At 35.5% G+C, this 24,610-nt stretch overlaps 2 protein-coding genes across 2 annotated transcripts; both read left to right on the forward strand.

The window, feature by feature from the left end:
* The first annotated feature begins 1,311 nt into the window (after window positions 1–1,311).
* On the forward strand, window positions 1,312–2,121 carry LOC122291001 (uncharacterized mitochondrial protein AtMg00810-like). Its single transcript, XM_043098670.1, has one exon. It carries the CDS (start codon window positions 1,312–1,314, stop codon window positions 2,119–2,121), a length of 810 nt encoding a protein of 269 aa, XP_042954604.1.
* Window positions 2,122–11,808: 9,687 nt separating this feature from the next.
* On the forward strand, window positions 11,809–13,407 carry LOC122315657 (phloretin 4'-O-glucosyltransferase-like). The gene has a single exon (XM_043131718.1). It carries the CDS (start codon window positions 11,945–11,947, stop codon window positions 13,334–13,336), a length of 1,392 nt encoding a protein of 463 aa, XP_042987652.1. The 5' UTR covers window positions 11,809–11,944; the 3' UTR covers window positions 13,337–13,407.
* Window positions 13,408–24,610: the final 11,203 nt, after the last annotated feature.

The raw sequence follows: 24,610 nt of genomic DNA on the forward strand, positions 1-24,610 counted from the left end.
GACTCAACATGTATTGCATAATATTGACAAAGCCAACTTCAAGCTCTCGGTTACTTCCAAAATTTCTTGTGAAATCTGCCCTCTTGCCAAACAACACAAACAACCTTTCCCTCAATTAGAATCTAAAGTTAATCAACCATTTGAAATTGTTTCTGTTGTTATTCGGGGTCCTAACTCAGCTCAAGGATACAATGGTTCCAAATACTTTCTTACCATTGTAGACCAATTTACAAGATGCACTTAAATTTATTTACTAAAAACCAAATCTAAAGCTAGAACTTCACTTCAAAATTTATTTCCAATTGTCAAAAACCAATTCAACATTCAAATCAAAGTTATTCGATCAGACAATGGCGCCGAATTTCAAATGCCTTTCTTCTTTAACTCCAATGCTCTTGCCGAACACAAGCACCAACACATTCTCAATGTGGCAAGGGCCCTAAAATTCCAATCTGGACTACCCATAACATACTGAACTGATTTTATCACTACCGCTGTCTATTTAATCAATAGAACACCTACTCCAATACTTAACTACAAAACTCCTTCCGAACTTCTATATCCTACCAAACCCTCCTACTCACATTTAAATGTATTCAGGTGCCTGTGATTTACCTCTACACTTAGCCATGTGCAAACCAAATTTGCACCAAGAGCACGAAAGTGCTTATTCCTTGGATACCCGTATGGTGTGAAGGGCTACAAATTGCTTGACCTTGCCACCAATCAGATCTTCCTCTCACGAGATGTTACATTCCATGAAGAAATTTTTCCCCTCAAACAAACTTCAAACACCACTAGACCCACCTCTCCATTACATAACACATTCATAGATATCGACACTCCATCACCTCTTATGGATACCACTCCATCACCTTCCCATTACACTCCACCTCTTATGGATATCAACACTACTACACCAACATCTCTTGACTCTAATCACAACTATAACACCAACACATCTTCACTTTCACATCATGACCCTCCACCTCAGCCCCTACGCAGATCAACTCGCACAACAAAGGCTCCTGCTTACCTCCGTGATTACCATTGCCAACAAGTCATAGCACCTGATACCTACCAGTTGGCATCCAAGAAGCTTGTTTCTGGTTCCTCTTCAAACACAGGTTCGCATATCTCATTCCCTCTTTCTTCTGTCTTATCTTACACTTCACTCTCACCCAAGTTTCAAGCATTCACTACCTCAATTTCATTTCATACCGAGCCAACATCTTACACACAAGCCATAAAATACCCAATTTGGTGCAAGGCAATGGAACAAGAGATTACTGCCCTGGAGTAAAATGAGACATGGACCTCAACTTACTCATATATGTCGATGATATAACCCTCATGAGTTCAGATGCCACTTTGAGTACTACCATAAAGGATTTTTTGGAGACAAAATTTAGAATTAAGGACCTCAGCTCACTTAAATACTTCCTTGGCATGGAAGTGGGATGCTCACAAACTAGCATCCAACTTAGCCAACATAAATACGCGTTGGAAATTCTCTCTGAGACAGACATATTGGCATCTAAGCCTTCTCCCTTGCCGGTGGAACCCAACATCAAACTCAAAAAGAATGAAGGTGAAGTCTTTCCTGACCCTGCCCTTTACCGAAAATTAGTTGGTAAGCTCCTTTATCTAACCAACACACTGTCAGACCTGAGTTACAATATTAATTTGCTTAGCCAATTCATGGAAAACCCACGTGTTCCTCATTATGATGCCATCATCAAAGTGCTCAAGTATGTCAAGAATACTCCAAGACAGGGCATTTTCTTCCCTGCTAGTTCAACAATGGAGCTCGTTTACTCAGATGCTAATTGGGCCAACTGCCCAAACACATGTAGATCAACCACTACATTTTGCGTGTTCATTGATAACTCTCTGGTCTCATGGAAGTCCAACAAGCATAACACTATCTCAAGGTCATGTGCTGAGTCCAAATACAGAGCAATGGTTGTAGTCGTATGCAAGCCCACATGGTTTCGCTACTTACTTTCTGACCTATGTATCACCATCAAAACACCTGCTACTCTATATTGTGACAACACGGCTGCCCTAAACATTTTCGCGAGCCCTTTTTTCACGAGTGCACAAAGCATATTGAGCTAGACTGCCATCTAATTAGAGACAAAATTTTAGCTAGGCAAGTAATCACTACACATGTCTCCTCTTCTGCCTAGTTGGCTGACTTACTCACGAAACCCCTCCATTCTCCAACGTTCAATAGACTATTATCCAAGAAGGGAGTCATCAACATTTACTCTCCATCTTGCCGGGGGGATGTTGAAATTGCAGGAAGCAAGAACAGACCAACTCCACTAGATGAACGTTCCATGCACAGGACAGCTCGACTAGACGAACGTCCCATGCACAGGCCAACTCCACTAGAAGCACGTCCCATGCGCAGAATCTGCCATGCACAGATAGGAGAATATAATTCTGTTATAGTGAGCTATAAATATAAATTGTTTTATTCATTCCTTTGTATCTATAAATAGCAGTACGTACTCACACAAAGCGGTAGCGCTATACATACAATTCAAATTTTTCTCTCGAATAAAAGCACTCTGTTTTCTCACCTTTTATATTGCACATGCATCGTTTGATTATTTCATCTTCATCTGCTCTGCATCTATGCCATTTTTAATATAAATAGTATAAAATACAAAAAAAAAAATTTATAATCATGAGAAATGACAATTTCTATAACTAAACAAACATTAAATTAACCGATGAAGATAAACAAAAGTTCAAAGTATAATAGTTAAGAGTAAAGATGTGACGCCTTGGATCCCCCATATGTGGTTTGGCGGGTGGTTGTGACGTCAGGATGCACACCACATGGGCGACACCCATTACGTTCTTTGGAACATTGTGTATATGTAGTGTATGCTCAGCATACATACTTGAAAGTACTCACAGCAAAAAGTATTTATGATACTTAGAAACATGAGTACTAGATAAAGACATTAAAATCTACAAAATGAATAAAAGGAATATCCATAAGTCACATCAATATCACTATCATAGTTAATCTATCATAGACTAAAAATTTATTCATCGTCCACTGGAAATAATATCATAATACAACAAGAAATCAAATTCTTAAATGGCGACAAGTCCCCATTCTACTCCTTAGGTTGGGTTGGTTCTCCATACTCCTACTCGTCTTGATCACTACATCTGCAACAATCCTCGAAATCATAGTGAGACTACTATGGCGAGATTTCAAAAAATCTCAATATAGAATGTACATATTGTTATAAAATAAGACATAACAATAAAACATGCAGTAAAAATGATAATCAAGGGACTCTGGGCAACGAGGCCTACTTACCCAAAAAAGTAAACAAGCATCCAGTACTTTACGTTGAGGAAAGCAACACCCCGAGTAGCAGAAGGAAACTTCACACGATACTTTTAAATTCCAATAAGGCTAGGAAACCAAGCAATACTATTCATAACTTATAAGTTTTAAAAATTCTAAAGGCAAGCATTAAATATAATATCATCCCACCACGGGTAATGGATGCTTGTGGGAAGTCCTTACAAGCAACGCTTGGCTTCATGTCTTCATCCATGACCACACACTCACAAGCACCTTTAACCAACACACAATCTACTTGCTTCTTGTAGAGAATTAACAAATCTCAAATATAAGATTGTGGAGGAAATCCGGATAAAAAGATTTCTCATAGAATATTATGGAAATACATCAACAAATCTTTACATGAATGGCACATAAGTAGGATTGAATGGATATTCAAGACTGTATGAGGTGGTCTCTAGGTAATGCGGACTCTTCTTCACATACACAGGCAAATACTTGTTTAGTGTAAACATCTCTTGAGTCTAGTCATCATCAAGATTTTGGAATCCCAATTGTTCCCTTCTATCATCCAAGCGTGTGGTTGAGTTCGAATCTCTAAAAAGTTAGGGTTTGCAAAAATAGGGAGAGAGAGAGAGAGAGAGAGAGAGAGAGAGAGAGAGAGAGAGAGAGAGAAGGGGGAAGAGTAGTTTATGAAGGTGAAGTCTAGTGGAGACTGAAAAGAGAGGGAAATCTCTCATGGGTTCACTGTAGCTAGTCTTGGGATTGGTTTGTTGATCAGTGGTTCCTTACCGGTCCAAGTGTAACCAGATTAGGACGGTGGCAGACTTCTAAAATGATTTGCCAAAGTCCAAAAGCTCAGGCTGACAGGGCCTTTTAATGGGGTTTGTTTCTCATATTACCATGTGTGAATGTTGTCCACGTGATGAAAGTCACTACTCGTGATCGGACGAGAGTGAATCTGAGACTCTTTCACTATGATGTCATTTAAATGGCATCGTGAGGGCTTGGGATGTCATTTTTTAGCACTCTCATGCTATTTCCACACTCCAGTTCTTTGTGCGCTCAACTGACCTTACACCGTGTGACACCACCAGATTTTCATTTAGGATCGGACGGACATCCAAAGCGTCGGGACATGCAACACAAGGTTACATGCCCCCGTTCATAACATATAAGATGCAATGTTCCTAACATGCATCTAGCTTTGATCTGTGTCCAAAAACTAACTATGGAAGCTATAAGCTCCATGTCGTGTCTGCGGCGTCTAGTTAACCTCCTTCAGTCTACCAATGTTTGCTCCTTGCTCTGATCCTAACACATTGCCTACCATTCAAGGGGAATGGTAGTTGGGACTACCACAATGAGATTTGATTACAAATCTCAATAAGTTAACAGGAAACTCCCACACTTTATGCATGCATGGAAGTAAAAGGATGAATGCATAATTAAAGTCATAAGTAAGCATAGCATAACTTGACATATAGCACAGCATAACTGACATAATCTGAATTGAAATGTGAACTGAACTTGACTTGACATGACATGATCTTGAACTTATAATATAACATGGGCTAACAACATAACATGAACATGAACTTGAAATATAACATGGACTTGAATCATAGCATGAACGTGAACATACATAAAATAAACATGAACTTGAATTTAACATAAACCTGAGCATAACATGACATAAACGTGAACTTGAGACATAATGTAAACATGAACATAACATAACATGAACATGAAGTTGAACATAATATGTACGTGAATATAACATAAGATGAACATGAACTTGAAACATAACGTGAACATGAACATAGCATAACATGAACGTGAGCTTGAACATAACATAAACGTGAACATAACATGATATGAACATGAATTTGAAACTTAACGTGAACATGAATATAACACGTACGTGAACATAATATAACATAACAAGAACATGATCTAAAACTTATTCTTATTTCATGAGGTCACTATGATTGCTTATTCTTATCTTATAGGGTTAACCATGATTGCTTATTCTTAACTTCTTGACATGAACTTGGAATCTTGTTCAATATACTTAATTAATAACACGACCATATGGGTGCTACACGGGTCCCCTTGAGCTGTGTGTCCCTGCTGATTACCGCATCACAACACAGATATCTACACCAGCTGTGAGTGCATTAATATGTACTCTACAGTTGTTGTGGCCACACATATTCTACATGTCACAATTGTTGTATCTCACGTAGTGTATGCTCCACAGTTGTTGTGATCCCATGAATTGTTTGTGCCACACTTGCTGTAAACACACGTAAAATAAAATATGGCTCCATCGATGTTAGTGTCCGGCGCACTCCGGTGACCAGCTAGTTAGGCCTTATTCGCAACCTGTTGACTGTACTTCATCAACCTAAGGAATTTTACACCTATTTAGATACTACAGTGTGAACAAAGGAGTTCCACTAAGATATTACCCTATCCTAGCACTTAGGGTCATGATTGACATGAATAACTTAACATGAACGTAATCTGAAATTTGACTTAACATAAACTTGATATGACTTCTTTACTTAACATGACATACTTGCAATGGTGAATATTACATGATATGACATACATGTAACATATGGCATACTTAACATGGCATACTTATAACATATAGCAATACGTGGCAAAATAGATTGTGTAACAAATAAATATTTGTGATAGAATAAATTGTGCATAACAGATAAACATGTAATGATGTGGCATGGCATGGCATATATGATAATATACATACATAAATTGTAATTCCCTTACCCATCATACATATACAGTAAACTAATAGTAAGTTAGAAGTTAACTTACTTCGATCGTCGCGTTCTACGAGAATAAAGTACGAAACACGAGAAACTGTAAGAAGGTATTTTAAAAGTTAGAAATTTAATTACTAACAATTAGAAATGTATAAAAGAGAATACTTAGAGTAAAATAACCATTTTACCCTCTACATGTGGGAAAATGATCATTTTGCCCATAACTTAAGGATTTCACATCCTAACTCCAAAAATTTCCAAAATTTATATTTCTCATGTAAATTTTATCCTAAACTCAAATATCAATTCAGAAAAATTTAAAACAAATCACAACTAAGGAAAACACACTATGGCCCAAACATCCATAGGACATTTCTCTTGATTTTTGTTGTAATTCCTTCCAACTTCAAAACTCATGTTTAAACCAAAATTTTGCAACAAGGATCTTCCTATCCTAAGTCTAAAATAATACTTAAAATATCCATTTAGACAAAACTAATAATCAACACCAAACGTTTTTGTAAAAAAGATCTAAACACTTGAATCACAAGCTTTGACCCTAAATCAAAACATCTCCAAGAATTTCAAAAATCAAATCTTACTTCTAACATATTTATAACATCATCCTAAGATCAACCATGCTTTAAATCATCAAACTAAAGTTACCAAAATCACAAAATAACACTTGGAGGTTTTGGTTTTACATTTAGTCCAAAAATAGAAACTTTTTCCTCAACTAGCTTTGATAAATCTCTTGATCAATGGCTTAAGAATGTGAGATCTTCGAAATAAAGCATCACATAGTTTAAAAATGTGTTCTAAAGAATATCCAACAATCAAACTTAAAATCACATAGCTAAAAATCAATAAAACATGGATCTAAAAACATCAAATCTTAGACCTAACCGAAATCATCTTGCATAGAAAAATGATATCTTTGAAACTAATACTAAATATCCTCAAAATAACATCCTAACATGAAAATAAGAGACTTAGGATCATCATATAAAAATATAAAAGCCTTTAGAGTAAGATCAAATCTCGAAATATTCAAATCTTTTTCCAAATAAAAACTGTTTTTCCACTTCCAATTTTAAGTTTCTAAATCTAAGAAATTCTATCATCAAAAGCTTTAGTCATGCAACAAATCTCAATGAATACTCTTAAACACATTCTAACAACACTCAATAAAATTTTTAGACCAAGATATGTCCATTAGTTTGGTTAAAAATTCAAAAACATAACATATTCTCCAGTTTCATACCCAGAATTACCTTTCCATGGTTAAAAATACTTTTGACCAACCAATGATCATGGAATGATACGAATAATATATATACAGAAACTATACTCAAAGAGGAACAACTATTATGAATGAGTCATTGTGTGAAAATATTATAAAGGGTCAAAAAGCTCCATGCAAAAAGATCCAGAAATCTACCTAAGAGAACTCTTTTGGGTTTCTCTCTAAGAACGAGGTGAAGAAGTGATGAAAAGGAAGGAAATGTGTCTTGCACGACTCAAGACTTCTATTGGGGGAAGATATAGACTTGAAAGACCATTGATTGGAGGTGACTATGTGACATGAAGTGGACAATAGTGAGAGGCAAAGGACTGCCTACAGAAGCTATGAAGAATGGAGGTTGATGAGGTAGGTTTCAATTGGATTCCAACCATTTAGTGTTTCACTAGGGTTGAAACCCTATTTTATTTGGCTCAATTTGGTTTATCAGATGAAAAAAAAATTTGCTTAGGTGGCATGATCTCACACATTGATTTCTTTCATAAATCCATATAATAGTTCCTCTTTGTGCCAAGTGTCTAATACTATTCACTATGTGTGACTAAGATATTGTCAAGTGTCCAATAAAACTTCTCTAACCTAATTTGGATATTCCACATTGGGATTTTGAAAACACTGCACTTAGTACACTTATCAAGGTTACTATTCACTCTAAAAAAATGCGTAATAAACTTAATAATGAAAAATCTTAATTGTTCATATTAACCTAAAGTGAAAATATTTTACCAAAACTCAATCCCAAAGTGCCCCTAAAAATAATTTTACAGTTTCGAATAGGTGTTTCGTCCTAAATTATGAAAATGTATTATTGCGCCATAAAATCTAAAATAATCAACTAAGTCCAGTGGCGCAAACCATAATGTATTTTGACACTTCTAACTACCGCAAACAATTAAAATCACATTTCTGACATCATAGTGAGTGATAACACTGACTATGTTGACAGACTAAAACCTTTGCAATTAGTCGATTCGTGAAAACTTATTAAATTTTCACGAGCTTCCTAAAATCTATAGAAATTCTACCATTAAATTTCTAGCTGATGTTACACACCGTATTGTTTATTATTTGCACTAAAATGCATCATGCTGCTCGTCGTTTATATTCCTTTTTTCCCATACTATTTTGCACTAGCCTATTCTTTGCTTACTCGTGTCTTTGTTCACACAAAACGCCACATTACCTATCTACCATTGCTCACCCACACCCTTACTAGCCCAAATGACGCATTAATTATTTCAATCTTGCATAGGCCTTTCCTTAAACTATCTTTCATTTACTTGAACCATTGCCTACCCAAGGTCATGCTTACCCTAGGCTTGCTCGCTAGAGGTTTTGATCATCTTGACTGTCTGTTAGGATTTTTCCTTTGCACTTGTAATTTTGAATTTTTCACTCAATCTTGCCTAGCCCATCCAAGGGGTGCTCCTTCCTTTGAAGGGTACGGTCTTCACACAATAGCTATGATAGGATGAATAATCTTTCCATGATAGAAGGGTTACATGGTGGGAAAGCCAAAGTGCCAAGTAATGAGAAATCAATAACCACTATAAGATGAAAAGTGTTTATTTCCTTTCTATTGAATTAACAATCATAAACGGTAGGTCATGGCATAGTACAAATGGTTATTAGCCAAGTATCCCTAAATCTTAATGTGAAAAACATTGAGTCGGTTTATTGTGGTAACAAATTAGACTATACAATGAAAGTTTTATTGTGGTAAAAAATTAATGTTGCTTTATTATAGTAAGGAACTGCCATCTACCCTTTGCCAAAGGGGTACTATAGAGCGTAGTTTGGTAGCTAGAACCCATTGAAAGGAGGCACAAGTCTCAAAGTTGCAACCCGTGATTTATATCTATACCTTCAACTTTAGACAATCAATTTTTTAAAAATGATTTGAGTAGATCTAGAGTCACTTTTTTCTAGTAGGACACCATTTTTTTTTCAAAAATATTGTAGCTTAGAGCATCTATATATATTCGCTTCATCAAAAATATATTTAAAATTTAATGGTCAAAAGTATATATTTTTTATAAATTTAAAATCTTTCTATCCATAATTTCACGTTAAATTAATTATTGAATTTATTAAAATAATAATATAATATTATTTTTTTAATAATAATATTAATTTTTATATTTTGCAATTATACTAACTATATGTACATTTTTAATTTAATTTGATACTTAATCATGAAAAGAACATAACTTAATTTGTACATTATGGTTGAGCGCCTCCAGGAGGAGTTGAGAAGTTTTTATTTGGAAATGGCATCTAAGCTTGATGAGCAAGAGAAGTAAGCCATGAAAGCATTGAAAGAAGCCAATTAGTTGCGTCTGCAGAAAAGAACTCTAGAAGAAAAGCTCCAGAAAGCTAATGAAGATATCCCTTTAAATTTGAAGAAATTCATATTTTTACTATAGCTCAAAACTTTTCATATATCCTTTTGGCTAATCCAATTAATGTTATGAGTAAATTTATTATATTTTACATTTGACTCAACTTTAAATGAAGTCAATATGGATGCTTTTATATGCCTTAAGCTCATGATTTCTTGAATAAAAATTTTGCAAATAGAAGATTACTACAGTAGTACAATTATACGTGGAGAAAGACTAGTGTGTGTTGAAGGTTGTTGGATCTGTTGGTCGTTGAAGTGCATGTGGTGTTCCCCGTGGGAATGAACATTAATTTTGTGCTGGGATTAATGAGATTCTATTCTACATTTATATGTGATGGAAAATTGGAAGTCCACTTGATCAGAGCTGGACATTAATTGATGATCAATATGATATTGTTGAAACGTTTTTGTTTCTATATTATATGTTTTTCATTTGAAAAAACAGAATATGAAATATAGGAAAATTTTATTTATATTCCTTATCTACATTTTTGTTTCTATATTTAAAATAAATAAATAAAGCCTTCATCAATTTGTAAATACTGTAAAATCACTCTTTTCTTAAGATTAAATGTTTATTTTTTAAATATATATAATCAAGTTTGACGTTTGTCATTTTTGTGCACTTCATGTTAAGTATATTAGTTTTAGATATTTTTCTTTGAGTTATTCATTGAAGAAGAATCAAAATTAACTTAAAATATTGTAGATGGAATATGCAATTCATGATGCCAACTAATTAACAAAGATAAAATAGCCGTCAGATCAGTGTATGTCACAGCATTCAGTTAGCACAAGATTAATTGGAAGAGACCGGTTGAACCATTTTCTGATTCGTTTATTAAACATCCATTTCCGATTCACAGAACCAAACATTAAAAAGAAGAAAAGTCCTAAGAGATCATGACGACGTACGTTATGCATGACGATTTCTGTTCATACAGACTAGTACTGTATAAAACAAAGTAACTTCTTTAACTTGTCACCTCAAATCTCTATTGCTTTTTTAGCGTGAAGTCATGCCTTATGTAAGCAACTACGGCCGGGTTTATTAGTATTGAGAAATAATACCTTTCATTTTAAATTCAGTCATTTAATTTCAATTTTATTCGTTGATTTTATACATTTTTTTTAATAAATTTAGATACAACGAGTCGAATGTATCTAAATTTGCTATAAAATTTTAATAAATAAAGTATGATTAATTGCTGTCAATAATATTATTTTAAAATTTAAAAAATTATAATAATATATTGAGATAAAATAAAATATATTTTAAATTCGAACTCTTATATTTGAATTTGACAAATTAAGAAGTTCAACACAGTGTTTAATTGTGCAAAATTAATTCTATCGAGATTCTTCTGTAAATATGTAGTTAAAGCTTCACGAAAGTCTCGCCACGTGTACTAAGAACCAGCAGATAAGAAATTAAATTTTCCAAGTATCCCAATCAACAAAATTTAGTCAACGAAGGCAGGAGGAAGAAGGGCGCTTTATGTTACTTCTAATTTCACAAACACAATCACATCGTGAAAGAAATTAAATAATAATAATAATAATAATAAAGAAAATGAAAATAAAACAAAAAATCACTTATCCAAATCTCATGCATCGTGAAGATCAGTAAAAAGAGTGTTCATTAGGATCAGGTTTTAATATCCCGACTTGGACCCGGAGTCCGGTTAACTGATTAGCAATTAATTTTTTAAATAATTTATTAAAATAATAAATAATATATAAAAAAATTAATAAACCTATTATGGTCTAGAGAGGGAAGAAGGAAAACGTCACATATTCTTTGTTTTGTTTTTATGGGTTGAGAGGGACGCCAAGTTTATCTAACCATTCTCACTTGATCTGTCCAGTGAACCTATCCTTTTCCTTATCCTCTGGACAGCAAATTGTAAACCTCAATCTTCTAGCTTTCTCCAAAACGTCACTACAAACGTCACAACCGATTCCAATCTTCCATTAAAGCCTGCCCACATGACTGCTTAATTGCATGTCCAATAGCTTCACAGACCTGGCCTATCTAGTCACCAGACTGCAGTGGTACTATCAAACTCACTCCTCACCCTTAAGCTCCACCGCCCACCACCATGGAGAAGTACCGCCATATACTCCTCGTGACATTCCCTGCGCAGGGCCATATCAACCCTGCCCTCCAGTTTGCCAAGCGCCTCATTCGCTTGGGGGCACATGTCACCCTCGCCACCACCATCTCTGCCTACCGTCGCATGACCAAAAACTCTACTTCTCAAGGTTTGTCCTTCGCCCCCTTCTCCGATGGCTACGACGATGGGTCTAAGCCTGGTACTGATGATCTAGAGGACTACATTTCCGCGATCAAGCGTAGTGGCTCCAAAACTCTCACCGATCTCATCGTGTCCAGCGCAAACGAGGGCCGCCCCTTTCAGTTCTTAGTGTACACTCTTCTCCTGCCTTGGGCGGGGAAAGTGGCCAGCGAACTTCACCTCCCGTCAGCAGTTCTCTGGATTCAACCTGCCACAGTTTTTGACATATACTACTACTACTTCAATGGCTATGGCGACGACATCAGGAAAAAGGGCACTGATCCCTCATACTCGTTACAATTACCGGGATTGCCGTTGCTCTATGGTCGTGACCTTCCCTCCTTTTTCCTTGATTCAAGTACGTACACTTTTGCACTTCCATCATTTCAAGAGCAACTCGAAGCACTCGAAAAAGAAAGCAATCCAAGAGTGCTTGTCAATACCTTCGATGCATTAGAGCCCGAAGCCTTGAGACTGATTGAAAAATTTAATCTTACTGCGGTTGGACCGCTGATTCCATCGGCCTTTTTGGACGGAAAGGATCCATCTGATAAAGCTTTTGGCGGAGATCTTTTCCAAGAATCCAAGGAGAACTACATCGAATGGTTGAACTCCAAGCCTAATTCGTCTGTTATTTACGTCTCGTTCGGGAGCATATCAGTGCTAGCAAAGCAGCAGATGGAGGAAATGGCACGCGGATTGTTGGATTGCGGCCGTCCCTTCTTGTGGGTCATAAGAGCCAAGGAAAATGGAGAAGAAGAGAGATTGAGCTGCAGAGAGGAATTGGAGCAAAAGGGAATGATAGTGCCATGGTGTTCTCAAATCGAGGTTCTGTCACATCCTTCCTTGGCATGCTTTGTGACACATTGTGGATGGAATTCCAGCTTGGAGAGTTTGGTCTCTGGTGTGCCAGTGGTTGCTTTCCCACAGTGGACGGATCAAGGAACAAACGCAAAACTGATTGAAGATGTGTGGAAAACAGGCTTGAGGGTGACGGCAAACAAGGATGGCATTGTGGACAGTAATGAGATCAAGAGGTGCTTGGAATTGGTAGCGGGAGGTGGTGAGCGAGGGGAAGAAATGAGAAGGAATGCTACGAAATGGAAGGATTTGGCGAGGGAAGCTGCCAAGGAAGGTGGGTCTTCGTACAAAAATCTTAAAGCTTTTGTGGAGGGCACTGGAGGATGTTGTCAGTAAAAAGTTTACGCAAGTTTGCTGATGAAGACATTTGCCAGGCTCTTTATTGAATATTCTAATTTTCAGTATCACGTTTGTTTGTTTTTTTTTTTTTTTTTTTTTTTGGAATTTACATTTCTTTCCGAATGAATTGTGGGTAGATAGGGGTGGGGGCGCAGCCCAGTTACTCCACCCTCGTTCACCCCGCCTCCGCATTGCGGGGAGGGCAACACCACCCTGCATGGACAGGGGCAGGACCTCCATTCTGCATCTAGTCCCCCTAGCGGGAGCAGGGGTAGGAAATCCCGCCCCGACCTCTACGTATATATTATATATATAAAACATAAATATTTATATATATAAACATAAATATATGTTTATATTTTACAAATTGTATATATATAAATATATATATTATAATTTACTAGACTTGTTTATAAATTATGTATCAGCAAATTTAAAAATTATATAATTTAAAATTATTACACTATAACTTACATAAAATATGTACTAATAAATTTAAAAACTACATAATTTTTAAATTAGTTATATTGACAAAATTTAAATTTATAATTTAGATCTAAAAATATATTTTTTATCACTTTTAAATTTAGAAATAATTTTTAAATATAATTAATTATAGTTTATAATTAAAATGAAAATAAAACGAGACGAGGCGGGTACTCGCTCTGCACCCTGCCTAACGGGACAGGGGATGGATGAGAAAACCTCACCCCTACTCTGCATGAGCCGGGTGCGGGGAGGAGGCTACGGTGCGGGCAGCACCCCTATGGGTAGATACGTAGAAGTTACCCAGTGATTTGTTACGGCAGTCCTTTAGTAATCAACACTAATAAAATGCGTGCCTTAAATATTAATTCACCATTAATGCATATATGCAACTTCTTGTGCACTATTCCTCCAATTTTTTCGAGACAATTTCTTCAACAATTCCTTTTTGTGCACTATTCCTACAACTTGGTACGTAGCGTTTATATTCTTTTTTGCCCATACCGTTTTGCATTAGCGTATTCTTTACTTTCTCGTGTATTTGTTCGCATGAATTTAATCATATTTGTTGATTTAATATAATTTTTTTAACAAATTTAGATACGTTGAAATCATTCATGTCAACATATATATATAGAGTAATAAAGTTAGAAAGAGGTTATATAAAAATAATTATTTAAATTAACGTATTTTTATGTTATTTATTATATTTATTTTATAATAAAAATAATTTTACACCAAACATATCAAATTAATATTTTTTAATTTAAGTATTCCTCAAATAAAATTGTTATGACCATAAAGTCAAAAAGGACACCTAATTAAAGAGTAAGTCAAAAAGGACACCTAATTAAAGAGTATATGTTGGACGTACAGTTGTGGGTGTTACGGAAAAAATATAATAATAATATGGATAATGCTAATTGACTCGATCGATCCGATGATATATTGATTTTTATTTTTTTATTTTTTATTAATAATTAAATAAATGAGTATTATTAAATTTATGTATTTTTAAAAAAATATTTCCAAATATTAAATAAATAAATAAATAAAATCTAAAATGCACTCCTCATTAGATTAATATCAATAGAAGATTTGTAATATCCCCATAATAATAATAATAGTTCTTCTACAGGCAAGGAACTTGGGGCAGGAAATGCGCATGAACGAAATCTCTTTACCACGTCAGCTATAACTAAATAAATAAAAATAGAAAAGAAAATTGAAATGACCAATTGCCCAACACGAATGGAACTAGGAAGGCTAAAAGCCTGAAATGCATAAAACACACAAGAGGTGTTCGTCGTTCCCTGCCCATAGAAGAACTGCAATCCATTTCGACATTTCCTTGCCATTCACGTTCGTTTCCCTCATTTCCGAAATAGTGAGCTTTCTTTTTACAACCCATTTCTAAAACCCAGTCGTTGATAAGTGTGTCATTTTCCCCAAATAATTTTGTTTTCATGAGTTGGCATTGGTCAACACATATTTGTCATGATTTTCCTGCAACATTTTCCTGTTTTAAAACTGTCCCAAGGTTTTCCTACAACGTTTTGAATTTTGTCTATCTGCCTTGTAAATAATTTCCTTTTCATAGGCCACATACAATGGATCGATTTCAAAGTTGTTTATCTTCTTCTATCCCAACTTAGAAAACTCTGCTCTAATTACAACATCTACAACATTTATAACTCTATTCTAAATCCAAGCTTTTGTAATGTTCTTAACCTTTCAAGAACAAAACAAAATTAAATATTGAAAGTGAGAGACAACACCTTTACTGCTGAAATCGATAGAGGACAGTGAGATGTAAAGGGGAGTTTGTGGTCGTCGAACGTTTCCACAATGTTCAAGAACCCATCTTAGGTCTTGGCTACGCTTCAAAGATGGAAGAGGTTCAAAAATCCATCTCAGGTCTTGGCTGGCAGCTACAAATGGATCGTGAGAATAGAGGAGATGCAGGACACTGAAGAATGGAAGAGGGAGATGGAAAAGGGAATCTGAATGGATCGTTTATGCAAAACGCACCATATATATCATTTTCCATGTAAATCTTTCGTGCACAATCCCTGCCTGCAGATACCATTTTCTTAATAATAATAGTTTTTGGGGCCATCGAATGCCACATCATATATATATATAATCGATTTCATGTCTTGGAGGCTCATGATTTAGAGCTATAATGTGCAAATCATCGGATCAATATCCCTGCATGGTAAATGATGTCACGTACGCATGCATGGAGAACATTTTGGGGTTATTAATGCAATCAACTCAATCTTTTCAAGTAGCCACCATTGACAGCTTTGGTCCTGCAACTCTGACTCACTAACCTCATCTTTTTCCAACATTATTGTCACCAATTTTGCTACAGGTACCTGACATTGGGTACCTTTGGGGGAATCAGCTCACCTCAGTCATAAAAATAAAAAATCAAAATCGATTTCAGAAGCCAAACCCATTCTAGAAAAACAAGTAGAGCCAAAATCGATCTCAGAAATCAAACTCATTCCAGAAAAATAGCTAACTTCATTGTGGGTGAATGTCGTCGAACAATCTGCGTCGTTGGTCGATTTTTGAAAGAGATAGTACCATCAAAGTCGGACCACTCATTCTCTCATTGAAATGAACATTCCAGTTCTTTTTATTTTTCTATTCTGAGAACTGAACCCAGAAGATTAAGACCTAAACTCAACCAATTGGGCTAGAAGACACAGCAAACATTTCGATTTTCAAATACAAATTTCCAAAAACCTATATATATATATATATATCATTCTCTGTTGTTTTGCCCCAAATAGTAAATCTAAGAAGTTTACATTATATTTCTCATCCAAAAAGAACCAAAACTGAAACCATTGTTGTACTAATTGTAATATGAAAGTTTGGCTACATCAATGATAGCTTTCAACATGAAGACCCATATTCAAAACAAAAATCTTTTCTTTGTTCTTTATTTTCTCGGCAACCAAACAGACATCACTTCAGAATTTAAATATCCATGAATTGAACTGAAATTAAACACAAGCTCACTTTTTGTGAAGCTTTTCATGGCGACTCGGTGGGGCAATATGCTTGGGAAGTTTGCTCTGTTCTGTGCTGCGTTCAACCTCGGTGGGGTGTTTCGTTTGTAGGGTTCCAATTTCCATCTTTCTAATTTCAAAGACCAAATTTCAAACCCATCATTTCATTATTGAAAATAGGATAATACTTTATCCACAGAAGGTGGCCACCGATTGTACTTTTTATTTTTTTTAATATATATTTTTTTACTTAATGATTAAAAAAGTATTTTTAAATGATGTTATGATTTTTATTTAAAAATATTTAAATATATTAAAATATATATAAATGAAAAAAAAAATTATGTTTTGCCTTTCGGTGGCGTTTCTCTGTGGACGTAGCAGCGTCCTTGAAAATATGGACGCTTAGGCACGCGGGGTACCCAACCTTAGGTGTAAATAGACTTTTTCAATTGTCACTAGGTATCAGCTACTGAGTGACGTTCAATTTGACAAAACAGATCGCCTTGGTGTTTCGATGTATATACGGATGGTTGTTACGTATTTCGAGATTTCCTTTCCCTTATCATTAATTCTTTTTTATATTATTTTAAAATATTATTTATATTTGTTTATAAATTACGAGAAGATGATGTCTATAGGGCAGCGGGCTGTAACTTCATCATCTTCAAAGGCTTCAACAATGAGTGGCACTTGGAGCCAGTCGGGTGTCAAACGTTGATTTACACCAGCAATTAAACACGTGCCACGTGCAGATTTCAGCTACATTGAGAATAGATGAACATGCAGGTGATCAAAATTTCACAGCTAAGGATCTCTGAAAATTTCAAAGCAGATCAAAAGTTTGTATTGAGCAACGTTAAAGTTATGTGCCTCTCCTCCTTGCCCCACCATCGGCCTCCTCCCGTCTCTCTCTGCTCTATGTAAAAAAAACAGTCGACCTCCATCGATTGAAGAATACTTGAGGTTGCCTATTAAAATTTGTTTGGTTACTAAAAAATGTGAGAAATCATGAGACTTTGTATGTGGATCTTTTCTTAATTCAGTCAAGCTCTTTAAATTGCACACAATTTCTTGTACACGAGAGCAAAAAGTATAATTGTATAATTCTGCATTGTATTGCAGAAAGGGATAGGACGGGTTGTTTGGGGTCGAGGATGCTGTTGGTGCTGCCGGTCCTCTTCTAGCACTTCTCGGGTTCTTCATCTTCCCTTTCATATGGAGTATTCCTGAAGCATTACTAACTGCGGAGATGGGTACCATGTTCCCTGAAAATGGTGGTTATGTGGTTTGGTTTTCAGCTGCATTGGGTCCTTACTGGGGTTTCAGCAAGGTTGGATGAAATGGCTAAGTGGGGTTATTGATAATGCTCTGTACCCGGTTCCATTCCTTGACTATTTGAAGTCCACAATTCCAGCTTTTGAAGGTGGTTTACCGAGAGTCTAGCTGTGATAGCTTTGATCATTGTTCTCATTTACATGGACTATAGGGGTTTAACCATTGTGGGATGGATTGTTGTTCTGTTAAGGATCTTCTCACTTCTTCCTTTTGCCAAAACTTTTCGGACTTTCAAGCTGGAAGGGACAATGATCGCTGAGAAGGGATTCAAGAGGAGAGGGAAAGGAAATTGGAGGGATTAGGGACGAGACGGGAGAGGGAAATTGAGTTATTCCGTGAGGTAGGTAACATTTGAAAAGAAATAAATTTTATACATGTTGTGATCTAATTGGCCGGTGTGAAATTGGGTATTACACCTGACCAGTTGTGAGTTTTTCTCTTCAACAATTGTCATCGTCACTGAAGATTGCAAATTAATTAGAATAATGTTAAAGCCATCACCCCGGGAGTTGGGAGCTACATCTTGAAAAAATAAAATATTTTTATTTTATTTTATAATTAAGAAAATATTTTTTAATAATATTATAAGTTTTTTTAAAAACATATTTAAAAATATTAAAAAATACATGAAAAAAGTAATAAAATAATAAAATACACTAAAATGACTAAAAGTAGCTCCCAGCTCCCGTAGTAATGTAGTGCCACCCAATTAATTAACATGTATTATGGATTAGCCATGCATTCATGCATAAGAAACTTGTTGGGTGATTATAAACCACCCTATTTAAGAGTACAACAACCAACATAGCTATGGAAATTATGACAATATGAATGCTTTATGAATGTCGTCACGGTCAATATATGTCTAGAAATAATCTTTCACCAAAATAGACATTACCTACCATTCTTAGATAACATGAACATGACTATACGTACGTATCTTCTCGCCGCCAATTGGTAAATTATGGGGACACTTTTGTGGATGATTATGGCATGATCAACGGGCTCTGTACTTGTAGCTAGGTAGGTGGGACTATACATATTACAGACTGCATGAACTGAAAGTTGTAAGTGATAATAGATCAAGCTGGGTTCTATATATGTTCAATAGTTCAGCATGCATGCATGCATGCATGGGACAAAACGTCATAATAAATGGTTTGAGGATGTCCATGATCAAGTGACAAAGCAGATGCCAATGGGATCGAGCCGCAACCTGCAGTTAATATATAGATATTCATGTGGTAAGATTATTTTGATGATAGGCGGAGTAAAAATTTGAAAATCCAACTCTGTTTTGGTTTCATTCTGAGTCTAAAAAATCGAAATTGGAGTAGATTTTTTTTTTTCCAAGTCCAAGTCAGGGGTGTCACTGGACCGATCCCGGTTCAACTCTGACTTTGTCCTCCGAATTCAACTCCTACTTTCAATCCGACTTTGATATTTTACATATGTTATAAAAATATGTATTTATTTATATATTTATCATATATAATAGCATATTTATATAGCTATATAACTAGAACTTTTATAGCTAGATTCAATAATATATTAGTATAAGCTAATTATTATAAAATAATATTATTATAGGTAGTCCATTTACTTGGTGTAATGGGAGGGAAGAAGGCCATACAATTTGTGAGAGACTAGATAGGTGCTTCTTGAATTTGAAGTGGCATTCTTGTTATTCAATGGTTATGGTTATCCATGGGGTAGTTGTTATTTAGATCATAGGCCTATCAGTCTAAAACTGTCAGAAAAGGTGCAAAAGGGACCAAAAAGGAAATTGTTTTGTTTTGAGGCAATGTGGGTTGAAGACTCTGGCTGTAAGCAAGTTGTGGATGGAGCTTGGAAGTCTGTTGAAGGAAGACGGGAACTGAACACAGTGATGAAGAAGATAGAGCATTGTAGTGAAAAATTGTCAATACGAAATAGATCAAGCTTTGGTAATGTGCAGAGGAATTTAAATCTGGCTCAAGAAAGCTTAGACCGGCTCATCAGACTGATCATCTATTTCTTAATAGGTAGCAAATTCAAAAGGCAAGGAAGGATGTCCAACAGTCGCTACAAAGAAGTGAGATTATGTGGAAACAAATATCAAAGGTTCTGTGGTTAGTTGAGGGAGATAAGAATTCACAATTTTTCCATCATAAAGCATCTCAAATGAAGAAGAAGAATTGCATCAAAGGGATCAAAGACTCAACTGGAAGATGGCAAGTTGATGAGGCAAGAGATAGGGTTATTACTGAGTATTTTCAGACTCTTTTTACTGCTGTTGAGGAATTGGGTAACATGGACTTTCTGCAAGATCTAAATGGTAGAGTCGATGCTCAAATGTTAGACCAGCTTGATGCAACTTTTACAGCTGAGGAAGTGAAGAGAGCACTAGATGAAATACATCCTACAAAAGCACCTGGACCAGATGGTATAACCTCTATTTTTTATCAAAAATTATGATTTGTTGTTAGAGTTGATGTCACTGATGTTGTGTTGAATGCCCTTAATAGTGGTTCTTTTCCTTTGGAGATTAACTATACATTTATTACCTTGATTCCTAAAAAGAAAATGCCTGAGCTTGTTTCTGACTATAGGCCTATTAGTTTATGTAATGTCATTTATAACTTGATCTTGAAGGTTTTAGTTAACAGACTCAAGTTAGTTTTGCCTGCTGTTATTTCACCATCACAAACAACTTTTGTACTGGGTAGATTAATTACGAATAATGTTCTAGTGGCCTATGAAATGGTGCATTTCTTAAGAAGGAAGAGAAGTGGAAAAGATGGTTTCATGTCTTTGAAGTTGGACATGAGCAAGGCTTATGATCGAATTGAGTGGAAGTTTCTTGAAGAGGTTATGTTGCATATTGGTTTCAGTTCAAGGTGGATTCAGTTGGTGATGCTTTGTTTCACAACTGTATCTTTTTCAATACTTGTGAATGGAGAGCCTAAGGGACCAATTCTTGCAACTCGTGGACTGAGACAAGGAGATCCCATTTCTCCCTATCTATTCTTACTGTGTACTCAGGGCCTTATAACATTGCTGAACAAAGCAAATGTGCATCAACAGATTGAAGGAATTCGAGTATGTAAAGGGGTCCCTAAGCTGAATCATCTATTGTTTGCATATGATAGTGTTCTGTTCTGTAAAGCTAACATGCAATCTTGTTTAATCTTGCAACATAGACTTGATATCTATGAAAAAACCTCTGGATATAAGATTAATAGAGCAAAGACTTCCATGGTATTTAGTCACAATGTGCCTTCAGCTTAAAGAACAGAGATCATGCATTTTTGGGGTGTCACTCATTTCCAGAAATATGAAAAATATTTAGGACTACCACCTATGGTTAGATGAGGTAAATATCAAGCATTCTCTGTTCTAAAACATAGAGTTTGGTCTAAATTACAAGGTTGGAATGAAAAACTCTTATCACAAGGAGGGAAAAAGTCTTGTTGAAAGTTGTTGCCCTGTCTATACCTACTTATACTATGAGCTGCTTTAAATTGCCTAAGTCACTATGTTCTGAAATTGAAGGCTTAATAGCTAGTTTCTGGTGGGGTCAAAGAAAATAGGAGAGAAAATTAAGTTGGATTAGTTGGAGGAAGATGTGTGAGTCAAAAATATATGGAGGGATGGGTTTTAAAAGTATTCAAACCTTTAATAAGGCCATTCTAGCTAAGCAAGGATGGAGGATAATGAATGAAGATTCATCCTTACTGCATAAGGTTTTTAAAGCTAGATACTTTCCAACAACTAGCTTTATTGAATCTAGTTTGGGAGCTAATCCTTCTTATGTGTGGAGGGGTATATGGGAAACCAAGAACAGTTTACTTAAAAGGTTGCAGGTGGAGGGTTGGCAATGGTCTTTCCAAAAACATTTGGTTTGATTATTGGCTTTCAAATCAAAAGTTGCTAGCTAATTTGGTCGACATTCCTGCTACAACAGAGTTACAGATGGTGTCCTCTCTTATGATGCCTGGACAAAACAATTGGGATATTGAGAAGGTAAGGAGTGTATTGCCAGTAAGAGAAGCTAATGAAGTGCTAAGTATACGCTTGCCACCAGATAACATACCTGATATACTTATATGGGAGCATGAGAAGAGTGGGATTTTCAATGTAAAAAGTGCTTATGTTTTTTTCAAATCTTTGGAGCATAATAGAGATGAGGCTGAAAGTTCTAGAGCTGCAGATGATAAGTTATTATGGAAGCACCTTTGGAAGATGCATGTTCCTCAAAGAGTCAAGGTATTTGCATGGAAAGTGTGTAAAAATATTTTTTCAACTTTTCAGAATCTGAAGAATAGAAGGGTGATGGAAGAGGCTACCTGTCAATGGTGTCAAGCAGAAGATGAAGATCTAAATCATGTACTGGTTTATTGTCCTCATGTAATTGATTACTGGTTGCAGTCTTTCCCTTCCATAACACAAGCAACAACCAGGATGCAGTTTACATAATTGGCTATTTCTTTTATTAAGTGAAGAAAAATAGGAGAATTGGAGAGGTTATTTCTTCTTGCATGGGGCCTTTGGTATAGAAGAAATCAAAGAATATATGAGGGAAATATTCTATCAACTTAGCAAGTCATGGAGAATGCTTTTACCCTATACCAGGAACATAAAGCAGCAGTAGAGGCTATAATGACAAAACAAAAGTATAAATGCTATTGGCAGCCTCCTCCTGCAAGTGTGTTGAAACTTAATATTGATGGTGCTCTATTTAGTGATCTATTTAGTGATCAATGCAAGGCTGGTGTTGGTGCTGTACTTCATGATCATGAAGGGAGGGTGCTATTTGCTACTAGTAAATCTGAACCTACTGTAGCTTATTCTTTGGAGATTGAATTTCTTGCCATTTTGAGGGGCTTACAGCTGTGTGTGTCCCTTGGAATTACAGAACTTAGAGTGGAATCCGATGCATTGTTAACAGTTCAAGAATTGGAAAAGCAAGGATATTCTACTACGTTGTGGGGTGGATTTATTAAAGAAATCAAAAACATGTTTCAAAGGTATCCAACTTGGTCCCTTCATCATAAGGGAAGGGAAGCAAATGGAGTTGCTCATGCTTTGGCTCGTTTTGCATGGAATCTAGAAGATATTAGTATTTGGTGGGACTTAATTCCAGATTATATTTCCCAAGCTATTTGGGTTGATTCAAATTTGTAATGTTTGAGTTTGATGAATAAAGCGAACATCTTATCAAGAAAAAAAAAAAGAGTTAATAAAACAACATACTAATTTGTAGGCTTGCAACCCGATCAGAGCAAACCGGATCTATGCCCGGTCCGACCTGACCTAGTTACCAAAGCACGCCAAACCAACCCTACCCGACCGTACGTTTGGGTCAGTTTAGGTTTTTTTTCCCCCTCCTCTGTCGATACATTTTGCAGTGGGTTATTCATTTACCATCAATTAATCCGATAGTGCAACATCATCAAGTACATTACTAACATATTTGAATTTTAGATTTTGACACAACTACCATCATATTATATTTTTTACAAATCAAATACCAGAGATAAATAAAGAAGACGTATATTTTTTCTCAATATGAGTAAGATATCGATCTCTCTAGTACTTAGTATGAGTAAGATATCAATATGTAATTAGAAAATCCACTTCAAACATAGGTACAAAAACTAATCAAAAAATTATGTACATAAATAGCACAAGACATAAAAAAGTAATGATGATTTCACAATTGAAGCCCAACCGCGCCCTTGGTTTAATTTTAGCTTTCAACAGAGTTCTCATAATTTGTAAATCAAGTCCAGACACTTGTAAACAGCCAAGGTCCACAAACCCTTAAAATCTAGGGAAGATTAAATCAAAATTTTTAATTCGTGCAGATCATATGCAAGGGAGTGAAAATGAAAATCATACCATTCATGCATACCATAAGCCTTGAGTTACTCCTCATCAACATAAGTAAAGCTTATTTTGGATCAAACTCTAAAAAAACACATGATGATTATTATATGATATAAAAATAAACATTATGAAAAAGTATAATAAATATGTAAATAAGAAATAAGTTCATTACCCAATCCTGCCTCAAACCTTTCAATATTATCCAAGGAGGCACGAAGATCAATGGGTATTGGATACTTCAACCAATTTTGTGTACAAATGAGTGCCTCAACTGTTCTTGAAGATAGTGAACTACAAAATGGGTCAAGCACACAACCCCCTGACTAAAGGTTGACTCAGAAGAAATTGTAGAAATGAGAATGGCCATTACATCCCATGCAACACTTGTCAAAATAGGATATTTTATTTCATTGATCTTCCACCAATCCAAAATATCAAAATTTGGAGCTCGCGCCTCACAACCATGTTCCAAGTACTAATCGATCTCCGATTTGTTTATTAAATTAGATTCAATAATTTCTTGCTCATACTCAATCCAAAAACTCTGTTG

Source organism: Carya illinoinensis, chromosome 1, assembly GCF_018687715.1.
Source record: "Carya illinoinensis cultivar Pawnee chromosome 1, C.illinoinensisPawnee_v1, whole genome shotgun sequence".
NCBI classification, from domain to species: Eukaryota; Viridiplantae; Streptophyta; class Magnoliopsida; order Fagales; family Juglandaceae; genus Carya; species Carya illinoinensis.